This window comes from Sceloporus undulatus, chromosome 4 (assembly GCF_019175285.1).
Source record: "Sceloporus undulatus isolate JIND9_A2432 ecotype Alabama chromosome 4, SceUnd_v1.1, whole genome shotgun sequence".
Classification (NCBI taxonomy): Eukaryota; Metazoa; Chordata; class Lepidosauria; order Squamata; family Phrynosomatidae; genus Sceloporus; species Sceloporus undulatus.
The window spans coordinates 7,093,749-7,108,209 of record NC_056525.1 but is presented as its reverse complement, the minus strand read 5'-3'; the positions used below and the strand labels follow the sequence as shown (position 1 = coordinate 7,108,209).

The following is a 14,461-nucleotide window of genomic DNA, read 5'->3' as shown; positions in this document are numbered from 1 at the left end:
CTTTCCCTTGCTGGGTGAGCGTGTACAGATGAAGAGACTTCCTGCTACAGTACTTGGCACTCCAGAGAAAGCTTGATGTTGGGGGCAGTAACACTGTCAAGAATAGGCCCAGGCTGGCACATGAATAGGTTCAGCAGCAGCACCAATGCTGCTGCTGAGTTTGCTAGATACTTCAGTGTACAAAAAATTTATAGGAGGAAATGATTGTCACACTGCCATTATAAAATTCACTTCTACAGGTGTATCACTTTGGACTTTATCACACGGGAGATTTCTGGGTTCACACCCCCAAGTGCAAATTGTCATGGAGGCATCGGGGCTCACTTCTCCCATCAGTAAATCATCATGGAGAAGATCCCATTATTACCAAATGGTGGTTCCAAGGATAATGAACCCCAATCATGCTGCTTTTATGATTTCTAATGATTTACAGGGTGATTTACTCATGGGAAGCCTCCTGTGTGATCAAGTCTGTTTACATCAGGCCCACACTTGATTCAGCATACAGGGCAGCTTATTGTAGATCAGTAGAAGAGCTTGATTGATTCTTTTTAAAGTTCTTTCCTATGGTCAAGTTCTGGAGGGATAGGGAAGGGGAAGGACTGTGCCATATAGTAAAGCAAATACACCAAAGATGCAATTAGGCTTTGCACCATTTTGAAAAGAATTTATCCCAACCACATTCTTTAAACTTTTAAGCAGAGCTTTTTTAGTGATTAGGTTTTTACCACTAAAAAGGTGCAAGAAGCATGCCCCACTTTCCACTGCATTTTGAGTTACTGCAGTCTTGACATTGGCTAGTTTTACTCAGAATATGCTTTAAGGATATTTTGGTAGACTTCTTTTTTTTTTACTGTCCAATCAATTTCTAACTGAGAACATTAATTTTCTTATTTCTGATATAATGTATTAGTGTCTTGAATATGAAATGTAAAACTATGTTAAGTGTATGTGGTTTTGGCTATTGGCAGTTCATTGCCAAAAGTACTGCATAAGTCTAGATATTTTAGTCAAAATGTTGACCCCAAAAACCCGTATTGACCTATCTACAGGTCAGTGTAAATACTATGCTTTAATACTTTAAAAAGGAACCATACCCTGGCAGAAGGAAAGACCATAATCTCCTGGAAGCACTGACCACCCTCTATTATCTCATCCATACAGACTTTCGTATGAGCACAAACAGTTAATGTCTGCTGGAATTTTGTAAATTCTTTGACATTGTTTTCCTTTGCATCATCGTTTACATCCTTTGTCACATGCCTCTAAATTTTACCCTCAGTTTATCCATGGGTCATATCAAAATCCCTAATTTTGGCCTAAAACCTGCCCTCGACTTATAGATGAGTTTGACTTATAGTTGAGTATATATGGTAGGTTTTTATGCTCCTAAAGAAAATATAAAGTTTCAAACATTTGGAGACTAAGGAAACATTAAATATCCAACAAATGAAGTTTATTAATATTAATACTAAAATGTGCACTGCTGAGCATTGTTTGGATGGCATAGCTGTTATATACATTCAGCCCTTTGAATCTGTGTGGGTTCCATTCTGGATGCCAAAAACCATGGATGTCAAAACTATGAGATTTGAAGTGCCATTGGTTTCAGTGGCGGCGCAGCCATATGCACATGCCACAATTAGAGTGACTAGGGCAGGTCCATCCACAAATGCTCAAATCCACAGATGGCAAGCACACAATTGGGGTGGAATGACTGTACAGTGGAACCTCGCCATACGCAGGGGATCCGTTCCGGATCCCGCCACGTATGGCGATTTCTGCCTATGCTCGAGCCCCATTGTAAACAATGGGGCTCGTGCACGGCGGCGCGAAGGTGCGCGGGGCGCACGCCGCGCAACGGGCACGCATGCCCATTCAACTGAATGGGACGCGCCGCCCCTTCTGCCCCGCGTGCGCGCCCAGCGGCTTGAGCGCATACGCTCAAAGCCGCTTATTAAAAGGCCGCGTATGCGGAGGCCCCACTGTATTTGTATAAATTAGGAGAGGAGCTAGCTACATTCTTAGATTTAAAAGCAGGGGTAGGCAACCTTTTTAAGCCGGGGGCCGGGTTGGTGTCCCCCAGACAATGGACAATGGGTGGGGGGGCAAAATAAATAATTAAATAATATAGGGCAACATTTTCAAATGTAGGACACATTTTTAAAAAATGGAGGACATGCGAAAAAATTTGATTTTTAAAAAATGTTAATATAAATGCATGTTTCTTAGGCATGATCAAAATGGAGAACATTTGGGCATTATTCCCTGACAGATGGCAGAAATGTACTTCCCTTTCTGGCCAAATCCCCCCTCCCCCCATTCCAAACAGCACATTTCAGCATTGAACATGGCTTTACTTAACATGGCAATCTCTTGCATATTTCAGAGGCTTATTGCATAACCAAACTCTTTGGGTTTCATACTGAACACATGGCTATGCATATTGAACATGTCAAGGTGGTCTCACAAGAAGTGATTTGCCCTCGGGTTCAAATGTACTTCTCAGAAGTGTGTACTTGGTCAAGGGACTGTGGTTTTTCTTCACTGCACATGAGTTTGTAAAAATCACAGCAACTTACATTGGCCATGCCTCTGAAGCTGGCTCATATCAATATCACCATCACCATCCTCCTGCTGCTTCTCTTCTTCTTCTTCTTCCTCCTCCTCCTCCTTCTTCCTCCTCTTCCTCCGCTTTCCTCCCTCCTCCTCCTGCTCCTTCCTTCCTCCCTCCTCCTCCTCTTCCTTCCTTCCTCCCTCCTCCTCCTTGCACGGCTGTGCGAGAGGCCCAAGGCCCCACGCGCCTGCGCACGGGGCCTTTGCCCCCCTTGCCCGCCGCCAAAGGCCCCGCACACTTCCGCGAGAGGCCAAAGGCCCCACAGGGCCTTTGGTGGCGGCAATCGGCAGCAGGACCGAGCAGGGGCCAATCCCAATGGCTCGGCGGGCCGCATGCCATAGGTTGCCGACCCCTGTTTAAAAGCATACAGGCCAACCACATATATCTCCTTAGGCAGAGTCCTCAAAAAAGTTACCCCTGTTCAGTTTCACTGGATTGCCTTGCCGTGAGGATCCTGTTACATCTATAAAATACTGGAGCAATCTTAACTTGCACACCAATGTATGAATGTCTGTATTATAACATGGACATTATAATATGGACATTGTTTTGTAATTGTCAACTGTTAAATGAAATTGTTGCTTTTGATACTGTCCATGTTTCATTTCCCCTAATCTTGCTGTTTGTAATTAATCCTCCTTGCTTCCCATGTGCATATGTAAACTGATGATAATGCTTCCTGCATATGATGAAGTGGACTGATTCCATGAAAGCTCATGCCACAATAAAGTTCTTAGGGACTCTTGACTTTTGATGCCACAGAATAAATGAAAAACACTTAACTGACGTGCTTGAAATTGGCTTCTCAGGAACATACAATACAGTATCTGTGAGCACTGAGTAATACTTTGTTCTAGAAACTGTCAGCTGTATCTTCTTCACATTTTGTTATTTAATCTCTGGAAGTTGTTATGAAGCCCAGGGTGTGTTACCATTCTCAGCTGTTTTATTTTAGAAAGACAGATGTAACAAATCTGGGGTGAGAAGTATGTAAAGAAGTGTTGTTTCAGAGTGTGGTGGAGTCTCCGTCTTTGAACGTTTTGAAACTGCTGGATGTTTCCTCTATGGCAGGAAGTTGAACTAGATGGCCCTTGGTAGGGTTGCCATAATTCACTACCACCAAACTGGGACAAAACGTAAAAAAAATGTAGGACAAAATCAAGGATGAAATGTAGGGCAAATTGTAGGACAAAATTTAGCCCAAAATGTAGGACATTTAAAAAAAATGGAGGGCACATCCAACTAAAAGCAAAAAAAATTAATATATATATTTAAATAAAACCTTAATATAAATCCTTAGAGAGATCTTGTTGCACCTCTGAGACTAAATGCATCTGAGGAAGCAGACTCTTTCAGTTAATAATAATAACAGAATTAAGGGACATGAAGATTTTGGAGCACCTCTGAGACTAAATGCATCTGAAAAAGCAGACTCTCTCAATAATAATAGAATTAAGGGACATTAGGAGGCAGTGGTAGAGAAGGACCAGGGTTCGATCTGTTGCTTGGACATAAACATACCCCACTGGGCTAAATCACACTCTCTCAACCTCAGAGGATGCAATGGCAACTCCTACCTGAAGAAACCTTGCCAAACCCTGGGGAAACCCTTCCTTCCTTCTCCCTCCAGAGAGAGTCCTACCAGGCACTGCCTCTCTGCCTGCCTCCTCCACAGCTCTCTCAGTCTGTAGTCCTGGCATAGCTGAATGAAAAGCTCCTCCTCCTCCCTGCCTGGCCAATGGGGATCATTCAGCAGCTGGGAGCCTGGCTGCAGCCTCTCCAACACAAACGGAGGCTGCTTTGGAAGGGGAGGCTGAGACGGAGAGGCAAGAACCAGGAGTCCAGTTGTCCCCGGGACAGAATGCAGAGGCAGGACGGGACCTTCCCCAAGGTCAAAAAACCGGGCAGGTCCTGCCTGGAGCCGTGAAATGGCAAGCCTACCCTTGGGGGTCTCTTCCAACTCTAGGATTCTATGCATTACAAAAAATATATGAGAGGAGGTCACTGAGATTATTCAGTAGTTATTTGTGTTTTCAATAAATTGCAGTCTCGCAAGTAAAAGGGGAAAACTTTATAAAGTTCTACGTATCCTCAGAGACTGTGGACGTGGGTAAAATAGCATGGGAATTTTACTCTAGAAAAGCAAGGAACCTTAGATCGTTTTAAGTAGGAATACTTTGGGGTAAAGTCTGGGAAGCACTATAGATGCACATGTGGCTGAGAGAACAACCTTGGTCCATGTTTGTTAATGCTACTTTTTTCTCCTCCTTTAGGTGCGGACCTGACAGAGACAGAGCCCAGCAATTCTGATAGCAGAATAGAAAGAGTGGACCTTTACTCAAATGTTGATGAAGCACTTCTAGAAGGTGATGTCAATTATCTCTCTCAGCCTGTAACACCAGAGAAGGAAGATGCACTTCAGGCTGTGGCACTTGCTAACCTCCGGGCAGCTCTTATGAGCAAGAATAGCTTATTGTCATTGAAAGCTGACATGCTTGGAGAAGAGAGTTCTCTGCTCTTTGAATACTTACCCAAAGGCACACATTCATTGTCTTGTAAGTTGCTGTTCCTATATACCCAACTCCAAGTAAATGGCATTCAAAAAGTTGTTATTTGTTATTTAAAAATGGATCACTCCAGTCCCAAACTGATCCCATACTGATGCCACCTCAGTTATTTGGGTTCTGTACTTACAGATAAAGAAAATAAAGACAAATTAAAGTAGGGCGGGGGAAGAATCATTTATCCATGCAAGTCCCTGAACTGCTGTATAAAGCTGTACTCAGGACACAAGTATGTTATTTCATCTATAGTTTTTAATAACTGAACCTCAGTCTGAAGATTAGATAGTGTCAGTCTTGATTCTGGCTAAAGTAGCAAATTGTCACAAGGTGTAGAATTTTGCTGTCTGTATTAAGTTGTAACATGTAAGGCTATGTAGAAGGCCTGTAGTCTGTAAAACTATATATAGAGTTACATTTGGTACCCTTTGTATATAAAACAGCTCAGTCATCATATGCAATGAGGTTAAGAAAGTATACTTTGTGCTTACAGGAGCTTCTCAAGGTACTTAATTTCATATAGGTGTATTTAGAAAAGCAATTATTGTTAGTTAACGTTTTCTCAAACGAAGCCACTATAATAATGGGGATCCATAATCCAGAACAGAAATCTGAAAACAGGGTGGATGACAGTTTGCCATTGGTGAGCCCATTTTGTTAGCTGATCAAATATATACATCTTTTCCAAGTGAATCAGAAACTTAATTGTGTTTCCTTATAAACACATTGATCCCTTAATGAAGATTCTTGAATATGGGTATTGTAAGCAGAAGGGTATAAGGACATAAGACAGACTAAAATGATTGTATGTTCATTATTTCCTAAATGACAGGACTGCTTACTGCAGAAGCAAAAGTGAACTTTCTCATTTTCAGCAAGTCTCTAATTAAAACTCCTCTTGATTTTTTTGCTACAGCAGATCTGGGAAATGGGAGATGGGGGTGGAGAGTGCACTTGGCTCCAAAAAACATAGTGGAGGCCAGGAGTTCAGACAGTTTTGGAATATGCGCATGTCATTCCTTAGCAGGCTTGTCCACTTGTCCATGTGCATATAACTTGGTCTGAATATGGACTATTGGTGTGGTTTTATTCCCTGCATTTCACTTTGGTTGTATGATCTTTATGCCTGTTACTGAAAGAAGGATAGAGATGGATGACAAACCTAATGCAAAATAACTGCTTTGAAAATACCATGAACTCAGGCCCTGTGTTCAGGTTGCAGGGTGAGTTTTCATGTTGTGGATTTGAGAACACCTTGTTGTTATCAGAATGATACTGTGATCTGCAAGAGTTTTCTGCAGAGCAGAGGTCAGGATCTGAGACTGACTGTGGCAGGCCAGCCCTTTGAAGTTTCCCAGATGGCCATGTCCCCTTCTATATGCTACTGTACATTTGTGCTTTCTCAACTTTGTTTAGTCCCCCCACCCCTGCCATGCTAAAACACTGAAATGCTGTTAATAAAGCTTAGTTATCGGCAGCAAGAGCTTACGGTATATATTCCAGTACTTTTGGTACTACCATTTTACCCATGGCCTGTCTACTGCATGAGTATGGTCACCAAATAATTCTCTGAAATTGCATTCAGTCCTCAGACTGAAAGAGATTCCCCACTCTTCACATAGAGATCCTTTGAGTATGGCAAGACAGCCTTGTATCACAAAAATCTCCACTGCAGTTTGTTACATTTTATATGTTGCCTTGCTGCTTTCAACTGGTGTGGGGACTAGACGAGGATATTTTTTGTTTGTGACACTACAGAAGGTAAAAGTAGAGCCTGATGCTTTAGAATAGGGCATGAAACTATGAGGACTTTGTTGTTGTTGCTATAAGTGCTGCAAGAAACCATTAGGCAAATTGTTGTTGTTGTGTGCCTTCAAATTATTTCTGACTGGTGACTAAGGTGAATCTATCATGGAGTTTTCTTGGCACGATTTGTTTGCCTTTGCCTTCCTCTGAGGCTGAGAGAATATGACTTGCCCAAGGTTTCCATTCAAATTCCTGGTCTCTCCTTCGGCATTGTTGACGAGGAATAACATTTGAGTGATCTTATTTGCTTTGTGCTCTTTTGAACTGATCAGTATAATACAGTGGGTTCTTAGGTGATATTTTGAGAAATGTTTGCATTTATCTATATTCATAAAAACACCCAAATGGAATTGCTTATATTTTGATACTTGAATCCATTGGAAGTCTTGGTGGTTGATGGATTTTTTTAAACAGGCATTAAACTCATAACTAATTACTTCTATCATTTTACCTTTAGAAAAAAAACTTATACTAACTGTATTAAGTAAGACTGACTTTATTTGTGTATACAATGGTTTTCCAAAACTTCAGACCTGGTGTATAACCACTCACTTACTCAAAGATATACAGTTTCATTAAGATGCGAAGTCGAAGGCTTTCACGGCTGGCATCCATAGTATTTTGTGGGTTTTTCGGGCTATGTGGCCATGTCCTGGAAGAGTTTATTCCTGACAGTTGCCTGTGTCTGTGACTGGCATCTTCAGAGGTTGGTGGCATAGAGGTGTGTGGGGTATATTCATTCAAATGCTTGTCAGAACCTCCCAACAGGCTATTTAATCAGCAACCCTGGGAACACTAGAGGCAAGGGGTTCCTGGGTCCAAGGGATGTGGTTTTCAGGCAGCTTTGAGCCTTGGCACCTTATCTCTCTCCTCCCCCTCCCTTTTTTTATTTTGGAAATTAACTGCCGGCAAAAGCTGAACGAAAATAAGCAGCTGCAACGTCGATTCAAGTTGCATTTGCAAGATCCCTAAGCCCAGGAAGCGTGCCATCCTTCAATCACCCACGTTGTGGCTCTTGGGTCCACAATTCAGTGCATGCTGCTGGGCAAGAACTGAACATATTTTAACTGTAAAAACTCATAACGTTTTTTCAGAGGGCCTTCTTTGAGGACATTATGGCCACTGAAGGGTTGTGGACCACAGGTTAAGAACTTCTGTACTAGATAGTTATATCTTTTTTGGTGCTTCTACAGTTTGTTTCTTACTGCTGCCGCTTGCTTTGGCACATCTCACTTTCACAAAAACAAAGCAATGAACCAAAGCAGTCTGGTTATGTGGGCAAACTACATCTGTTTATTTACATTATTTCATTTTGCTTCAGAGAAATGTGTATGTCTGATGAGAAAATTTGGTGACTAAATGGTCATACTTCAGAAATAAAATAGGCTCTTTGTTTATATAACAATCTTCTTTTAATTCATTATATCTGGGGGAAAATAAATGATTCAGCTTACTTTTTATTTAGGGATGAAATATTCAGAATGTTTAATAGTAAGCATATATTCTTTAAGAGTTTGCTATTTTTGAAAATCTGATTTTTATCCACAACACCTTCAAGAGAATAATGGGGAAGTAAGCAGATATCTGAGGATCACCTTCCTCTGTATCAACCCATTTATTCATTTGTGACTTTGGAAACTGAGATACATCTGGTGGCTGTTTGGTGCAAGCATCTTTGCTTGTAGAGTGTTCTCCCCAGGAAGGCTTGCTGTTTCTACCTATGCTCTTGCCTTTTTGCTGTCAGATGGAGACTTCTATGTAAATCCCAGGAGGTACAAAATCTATCATATTTTATCCCAGAACTGATGGATCTGATGCAATTTTTATCTGTTTCATTTAATGTTGTGTTGCATTGTGTGTGTGTGTGTGTGTGTGTGTGTGTGTGTGTGTGTGTGTGTGTGTAAGGAGAGAGTGGGTGTGTTGTTGATTCATTTGAGGTAAGCCACTATGGAAAATCTCTATGTGGAAGGTAAAAATGTCATAACGAATTAAATAATCTTTCCTTACCACTCCGTGGTGAAGTTTCCACAGTTTGAAGGCTGGTGCAAACACAACAACCACCTCATATTTAAGGCTTATATTAAGAAGTTAACCACTAGAGGGACTTAAAAGATGGTTGTGTGCTTTTATTATATATTGTATATTTATTTATGAATTGTTTTAATTGAAACTAAAATATTCATTGGGACTGTATGAGGAAGTTAAGAATGGGGTCTAATATCTAGAAGCCTGGCATGAAAAAGCTATTTTTAAAGTGTGTGTGTATTGTATGTGTATTATACATAAAATATAAAAAGCGTAATCAGCCTTTATACAAAGCTGAAAGTGAGCTGTCAAATAAAATTTTAAATCATTTTGTACTTGTATCACATTTAGAGATAACATGTTCAAAAACTTAATGCAATAAAATATACAGTGTTGTGAATTTAAAGAATAGATAGTAAGACTAGTGAGATCAAGGCTTGACATGGGACAGATTTCATCCTTGCTGAATGTTCTTGCACAATCCTCCATTTCTCAACAGAAAGAATAATCTAGTACCTTATAAACTGGCTGTAAGGATAAACAGGATAAGGATGTGTTCTTTGAATTATTTCAATAACATTTCTACCATTAAATATGATAGTATTTTGGGAAGTACTAATTTTAGCACTTTATATTAATTTCCATTTCATCTAAATGTATATTTGGCCTTTGTTTTATAAAACAAGTGACCATCGGTACAAAATTCAGTGACGATTAACAATTTGTATCTTTAAAATACATTTATGTTGCCATTTTTCACAAGTAGTGTAGCTATCTTTTATATTTCCAACGGTGCACTGGTTTTATTTAGCTCTGGGTCAAGATTTAGAAATGTTTATGTTCTAATGACATGATACTGATATTTCAGTGTCAGCCTTCAATAGTAATATACTTCTTTCTTGATTCTTGCAGTGTAGGATAAGAGGTGATTATAACTGTCATTTTATCCTCTGAATTTACAGTTTGAATTTTCAAAAGCTGGTAGTTATATCACTGAGCAACAGGGTTTTTTATGTATACATATATCTGAAATACATTTTTAACAAGAAAAGAATGCACTAGCTTTAGTGAAATATAGTACTGCTTGGCCTAAAGCAAGCTCGCAGGAGACATGGTATGTGTGTACCATACCTCAGCTCACATTAAGACCGCTTTGCAATTAATTATGCCCAACTCATTTTCTATTCTCCAAACTGTACAATGAAATGTATGTTTCACTACACAGACACCTAGTACATTCAATTATTTGAATCTTTCTCTGCCTCCTAGCCTTAAAATTGGAAGACTAAATTAAATGCTAGCCACAACCATTCCTTTTCTTGCATTGTGGAGGGCTCCCACATAAAAAGAAAATAGTTGGGTTTCTGTCATTTGTGATGATCTTGTTTCCACTCTGGTAAACTGTGGAGAATTCCAAGTATCTTGCTGCTACCAATGAGGCATTTATTTATTTTAAGAATATGTGTTATTTTTCATGGCAGGTTTTCTCCAAATGGTTTCCAGTGAACTGATACAATTTTTAGAATTGTAGGGGAGAACTGGGTCTGAAGTTGCTTTCTCAACCTGTGCAAGTGACTCTCTGATCAAATTATGATCTTAAATGTTTAAATAAATTAACTTTTACTTTTTTGTAATGTAAATAGAAGTATGAGGGGATGGGATTAATAAAAGGAACACAGTGATAAAGATTACTGTCACTAGTAGTACCCCCTGAACTTGTTGTTTGCATTGGAAGATAATTTTTTGTTTCTTTAATGTGTTAGATATGGCCTTCCAGATTACACTGCAACTCCCATCATCTGTCACTATTGGCCATGATGTGTTAGGCTGAGGGAAGTTAAAGACAACAACATCTAAAGGGCCACATGTTCCTCAATTCTGCTTCTCTTACTGTGTAGGCAACAGTTTTGTGGAGAGCAATTTTTTTTTTGAATAAATGTTGTTGTTGTGTGCCTTCCAGTTTGTGGTGACCCAGAACCTATCATGGGGTTTTCTTCGCAAGATTTGTTCAGAGGAGGTTTGCCATTGCTTTTCCCTGAGATTGAGTTTGTGGCTTGCCAAAGGTCACCCAGTGGATTTCATGGTGAACCCAGGAATTGAGTCATAGTCAAATGATCAAACCAATATGTATATGTGTACATAATTCCTCTTTCACAGTCATAATGCTGTTTGAACATCAAGTACACTAACCCCATAGTTACTGGAAAACCCATACAATAAAGATCACTTTTAGTTGGCCTTCTGGTTTCATTTGCTTCTTAAATTACAATACAGTGGTACCCCGGGATACGAAATGACCGCGTTACGAAATTTCCGGGATACGAAAAAATTAGATAGGAAAAAACTGTTTCGGGTTACGTTTTTTTTTTCCGGCTTACGAAAAAATTTTTGGTGCTTTTCGGCGCTTTTTCGCACGAAATCGTGGCTTTCCAGCGCTAGCAGCTATGGCTTTTTCGGGTTGCGAAATCTTTCGGGTTACGAACGGCGCCGCGGAACGAATTAAATTCGTAACCCGGGGTACCACTGTAGTTCCTAAGGCATAAGGGAGGTTCATACACAGCCTCACATAGTGATACTCTGTTTCTTCCTTATGAAGGAAGTGGCACTGCCTTTCCTGGGTGAGCAGAAGACTAATAGGGGTTGAGCAAACCTATGGTTTCCACAAGCCATCACTAAATCTCCCAATGATACACTTCCACTGATTTCAGACTCTGCTTTTAGGGAACATTTTGCAAATCAGCTTATCTGCCACTGAGCTATAATTTACTTTGAAATATTTTTGGCGCACGCAGTAATAGATTTGCTTGGAGCAAATCTGTTGAGTCTCACAGTACAGTGGTGCCTCGGGATACGAAATGATCGGGTTACGAAATTTCCAGGATACGAAAAAGTTGGATTGGCAAAAACTGTTTCGGGTTACGAAATATTTTTCGGGTTACGAAATTCATTTCGGCGCGAAATTCAAATGCTGCAAAGTGCAGCTATAGGCTTTCCAGTGCTAACGGAAAAGTGTTTCGGGTTACGAAATTTTCGGGTTACGAAAGGAATGGCGGAACGAATTAATTTCGTAACCCGAGGCACCACTGTACCTTGTTTCAACTGAGAACGCACCCAACACTGGCCTGATGTTACCCATCGCTCTGGAAGAGGGATAATGGCTGTCAAGCTGCCTTTCTTGGAAATTTGTGCATCATTATTGAGCTTCTCATTGAGAAATGCCTGATAAATCTCCAAGGATACTCGTGATTCTCAGCATACAGAGACTACTGATATATTATAAGGAAGTTTTCTAGAATTCAGATTGTTTGTAGTGGTATCAAGTTGCAATCAGCTTTTAATAATTCTTCTGTTAGCTAAATTGCAGAACTGCATTACAGGGTACATGGCTGGTAACTTTTGAACTAGGTACTATCAAACATTTTGAGTATTGCTCCTGCTCAGCACTTGCTTGTACTAAGCATCTATTTCCCACTGAAGCATATGATTCTAGCTGTACTGGCCTTTTAAGATAATATGATACTTGTGTTTTTGTTGTGTGACTTCAGGTCGTTTCCAACTTATGACTATCCAAAGGTTTTCTTGGCAAGAATTGTTCAGAGGGGGTTTGCCATTACCATCCTCTAAGACTGAGAGAGTGTGATGTGCCCAGAGTCATCCAGTGGGGTTCTGTGGCAGAGGGGGGACACAAACCCTGGTCTCCAGAGGTGTCATTTAACACTCAAGCCTTGATGCCACACTGGCTCCCAATAGAAACTACACAATCAAAAAAAAATTACATTTGACTGAGTTTGGATGAGGAAATTATAGGCATCCTAATTATTCATAATGGACTGGGTTCAGATTTAATCATGTGTAGCTGTGCTAGGTAAAGCAAATTTCAGCACCCTTTGTGTACATTTTAATACGTTTTTTAAAATCTATCTTCATTCCTCTATGTCAGCATTCAGAAAGATATACATACACACACACATATTTGATGTATTTGTACAAAGTTTTAGTACTGCTAGTCAAAAGCAGAAGTTTTCTGTGCAGCCATTCTGCCTTTTTCTCCTTAATTGACTTTTTGTGGTGATAATATCAAAAATAGGAAGAACTGGTGGTAAAAGATGGGAGGGAGGAAAAGAGAAGAAAGGTAATCCTATCTGCCCCTCTCCATGAAATTCTGTAATCCATTCAGGGTGATTTCATAATAAAAGCATTGTTTGAAAGCACCCCTGAAGTTAGTGTGTGATTGTGAAGTATTTGACCATCATTATTATGTTCTGGTTTCAAAAAGCTCTGAGAAACACACACAGATAGAAACTTCTTGAATGCTATCAAATGCTAAATGGAAATGCCAATGGATTCATCATGTACAAACATCAAAGCACTGTATCTTTTTTAACTTGCTCTGATTTTTGCGCTGCCTTGTGTTCTTTTTCCTGTCTTTGACTTTTGTTCAGTGATCATTTGGCTGCTATATGATAATTCCTGCCATACTTTTGGCTAGGGAGGCTGTGTAAGGCAGTCAATGGGGACTGGAATTACTGTGCTGCTTCATTTCCTTCTACTCACAGAAGACTAAGCTGCAACTGTTCATTCCCTGGCTTTTGTAAAAACTCCAGCTGGTGCTAGTTCATGTTGGTGAGACTCGTTTCCTGTGTTCCTCAGGGCCTGGCACCAACCTGAACCGTTCAAGGGGTGAATGTGATGGCAAAGTGGAAGCAGCACCTCCTCTATTGGCTTCATCACACCTTGCCACTCAGAGCCCCCCTGCCATTTGCACCTCTTTTGGTAACATATCACCAGAAACTCGGAAAAGAGCGATGCCTTCTACTCAGGTAAGATCATAGTTGACTGAGATAGTGCCTTATATAGACTAGTTGTTAGACATTTCATGGTTCAGTTTTGCAGAACATTTTGAGGAACAATTTCACTTGAGCATGTACCCTCATGGTACCTATTGGTAACTCAGTTTCCAGTTGTTTTTGTATTTTAAAATTTCAAAACTGTTAATAATAATAATAATAATAATAATAATAATAATAATAATAATAATAATTTGTATCCCACCTCTCCCTGTCTTGGATTGAGGCGGGTAACAGCAAACAAGAACAATAAAATAAAAAATGAGTATCTGTAGATAAAAGCATAGCAAGACATATTTGATCCTAGTTCCCCTATCTCCCTCCCACCCTAAAATACCATTAAAAAACAATTCCCAATAAAAAGGGTAATAAAATAGATTGAGATCAAAGTCAGGTGGGTACAGCCAAACAAATGGAGAGTGAAAATTCTGAGGAGATCAGTTTGCGAAGGCCTGCCGGAAAAGATCTGTTTTTATTGCCTTTTTAAAGGCTTCCAATGATGTTACATGGCAGATCTCATCCGGCAGGTCATTCCAGATTTTTGGAGCGTTAACAGAGAACGTCCTCTGGGAAGTCGTCTTCAGTCTAGTTCTCTCTAACTGCAG

At 40.0% G+C, this 14,461-nt stretch overlaps 1 protein-coding gene across 2 annotated transcripts in view; it reads left to right on the top strand.

The window, feature by feature from the left end:
• The window catches only part of ZBTB46 (zinc finger and BTB domain containing 46), an 84,954-nt gene that overhangs the window by 34,034 nt on the left and 36,459 nt on the right, over window positions 1-14,461 (top strand). The window contains exons 5-6 of one of the 2 annotated variants that reach the window (XM_042463465.1): window positions 4,891-5,172; window positions 13,660-13,829. In XM_042463465.1, coding sequence (XP_042319399.1) covers window positions 4,891-5,172; window positions 13,660-13,829 — 452 coding nt within the window. The remainder of the gene's footprint in view (window positions 1-4,890; window positions 5,173-13,659; window positions 13,830-14,461) is intronic. The other variant, XM_042463466.1, reaches the window with a different exon arrangement.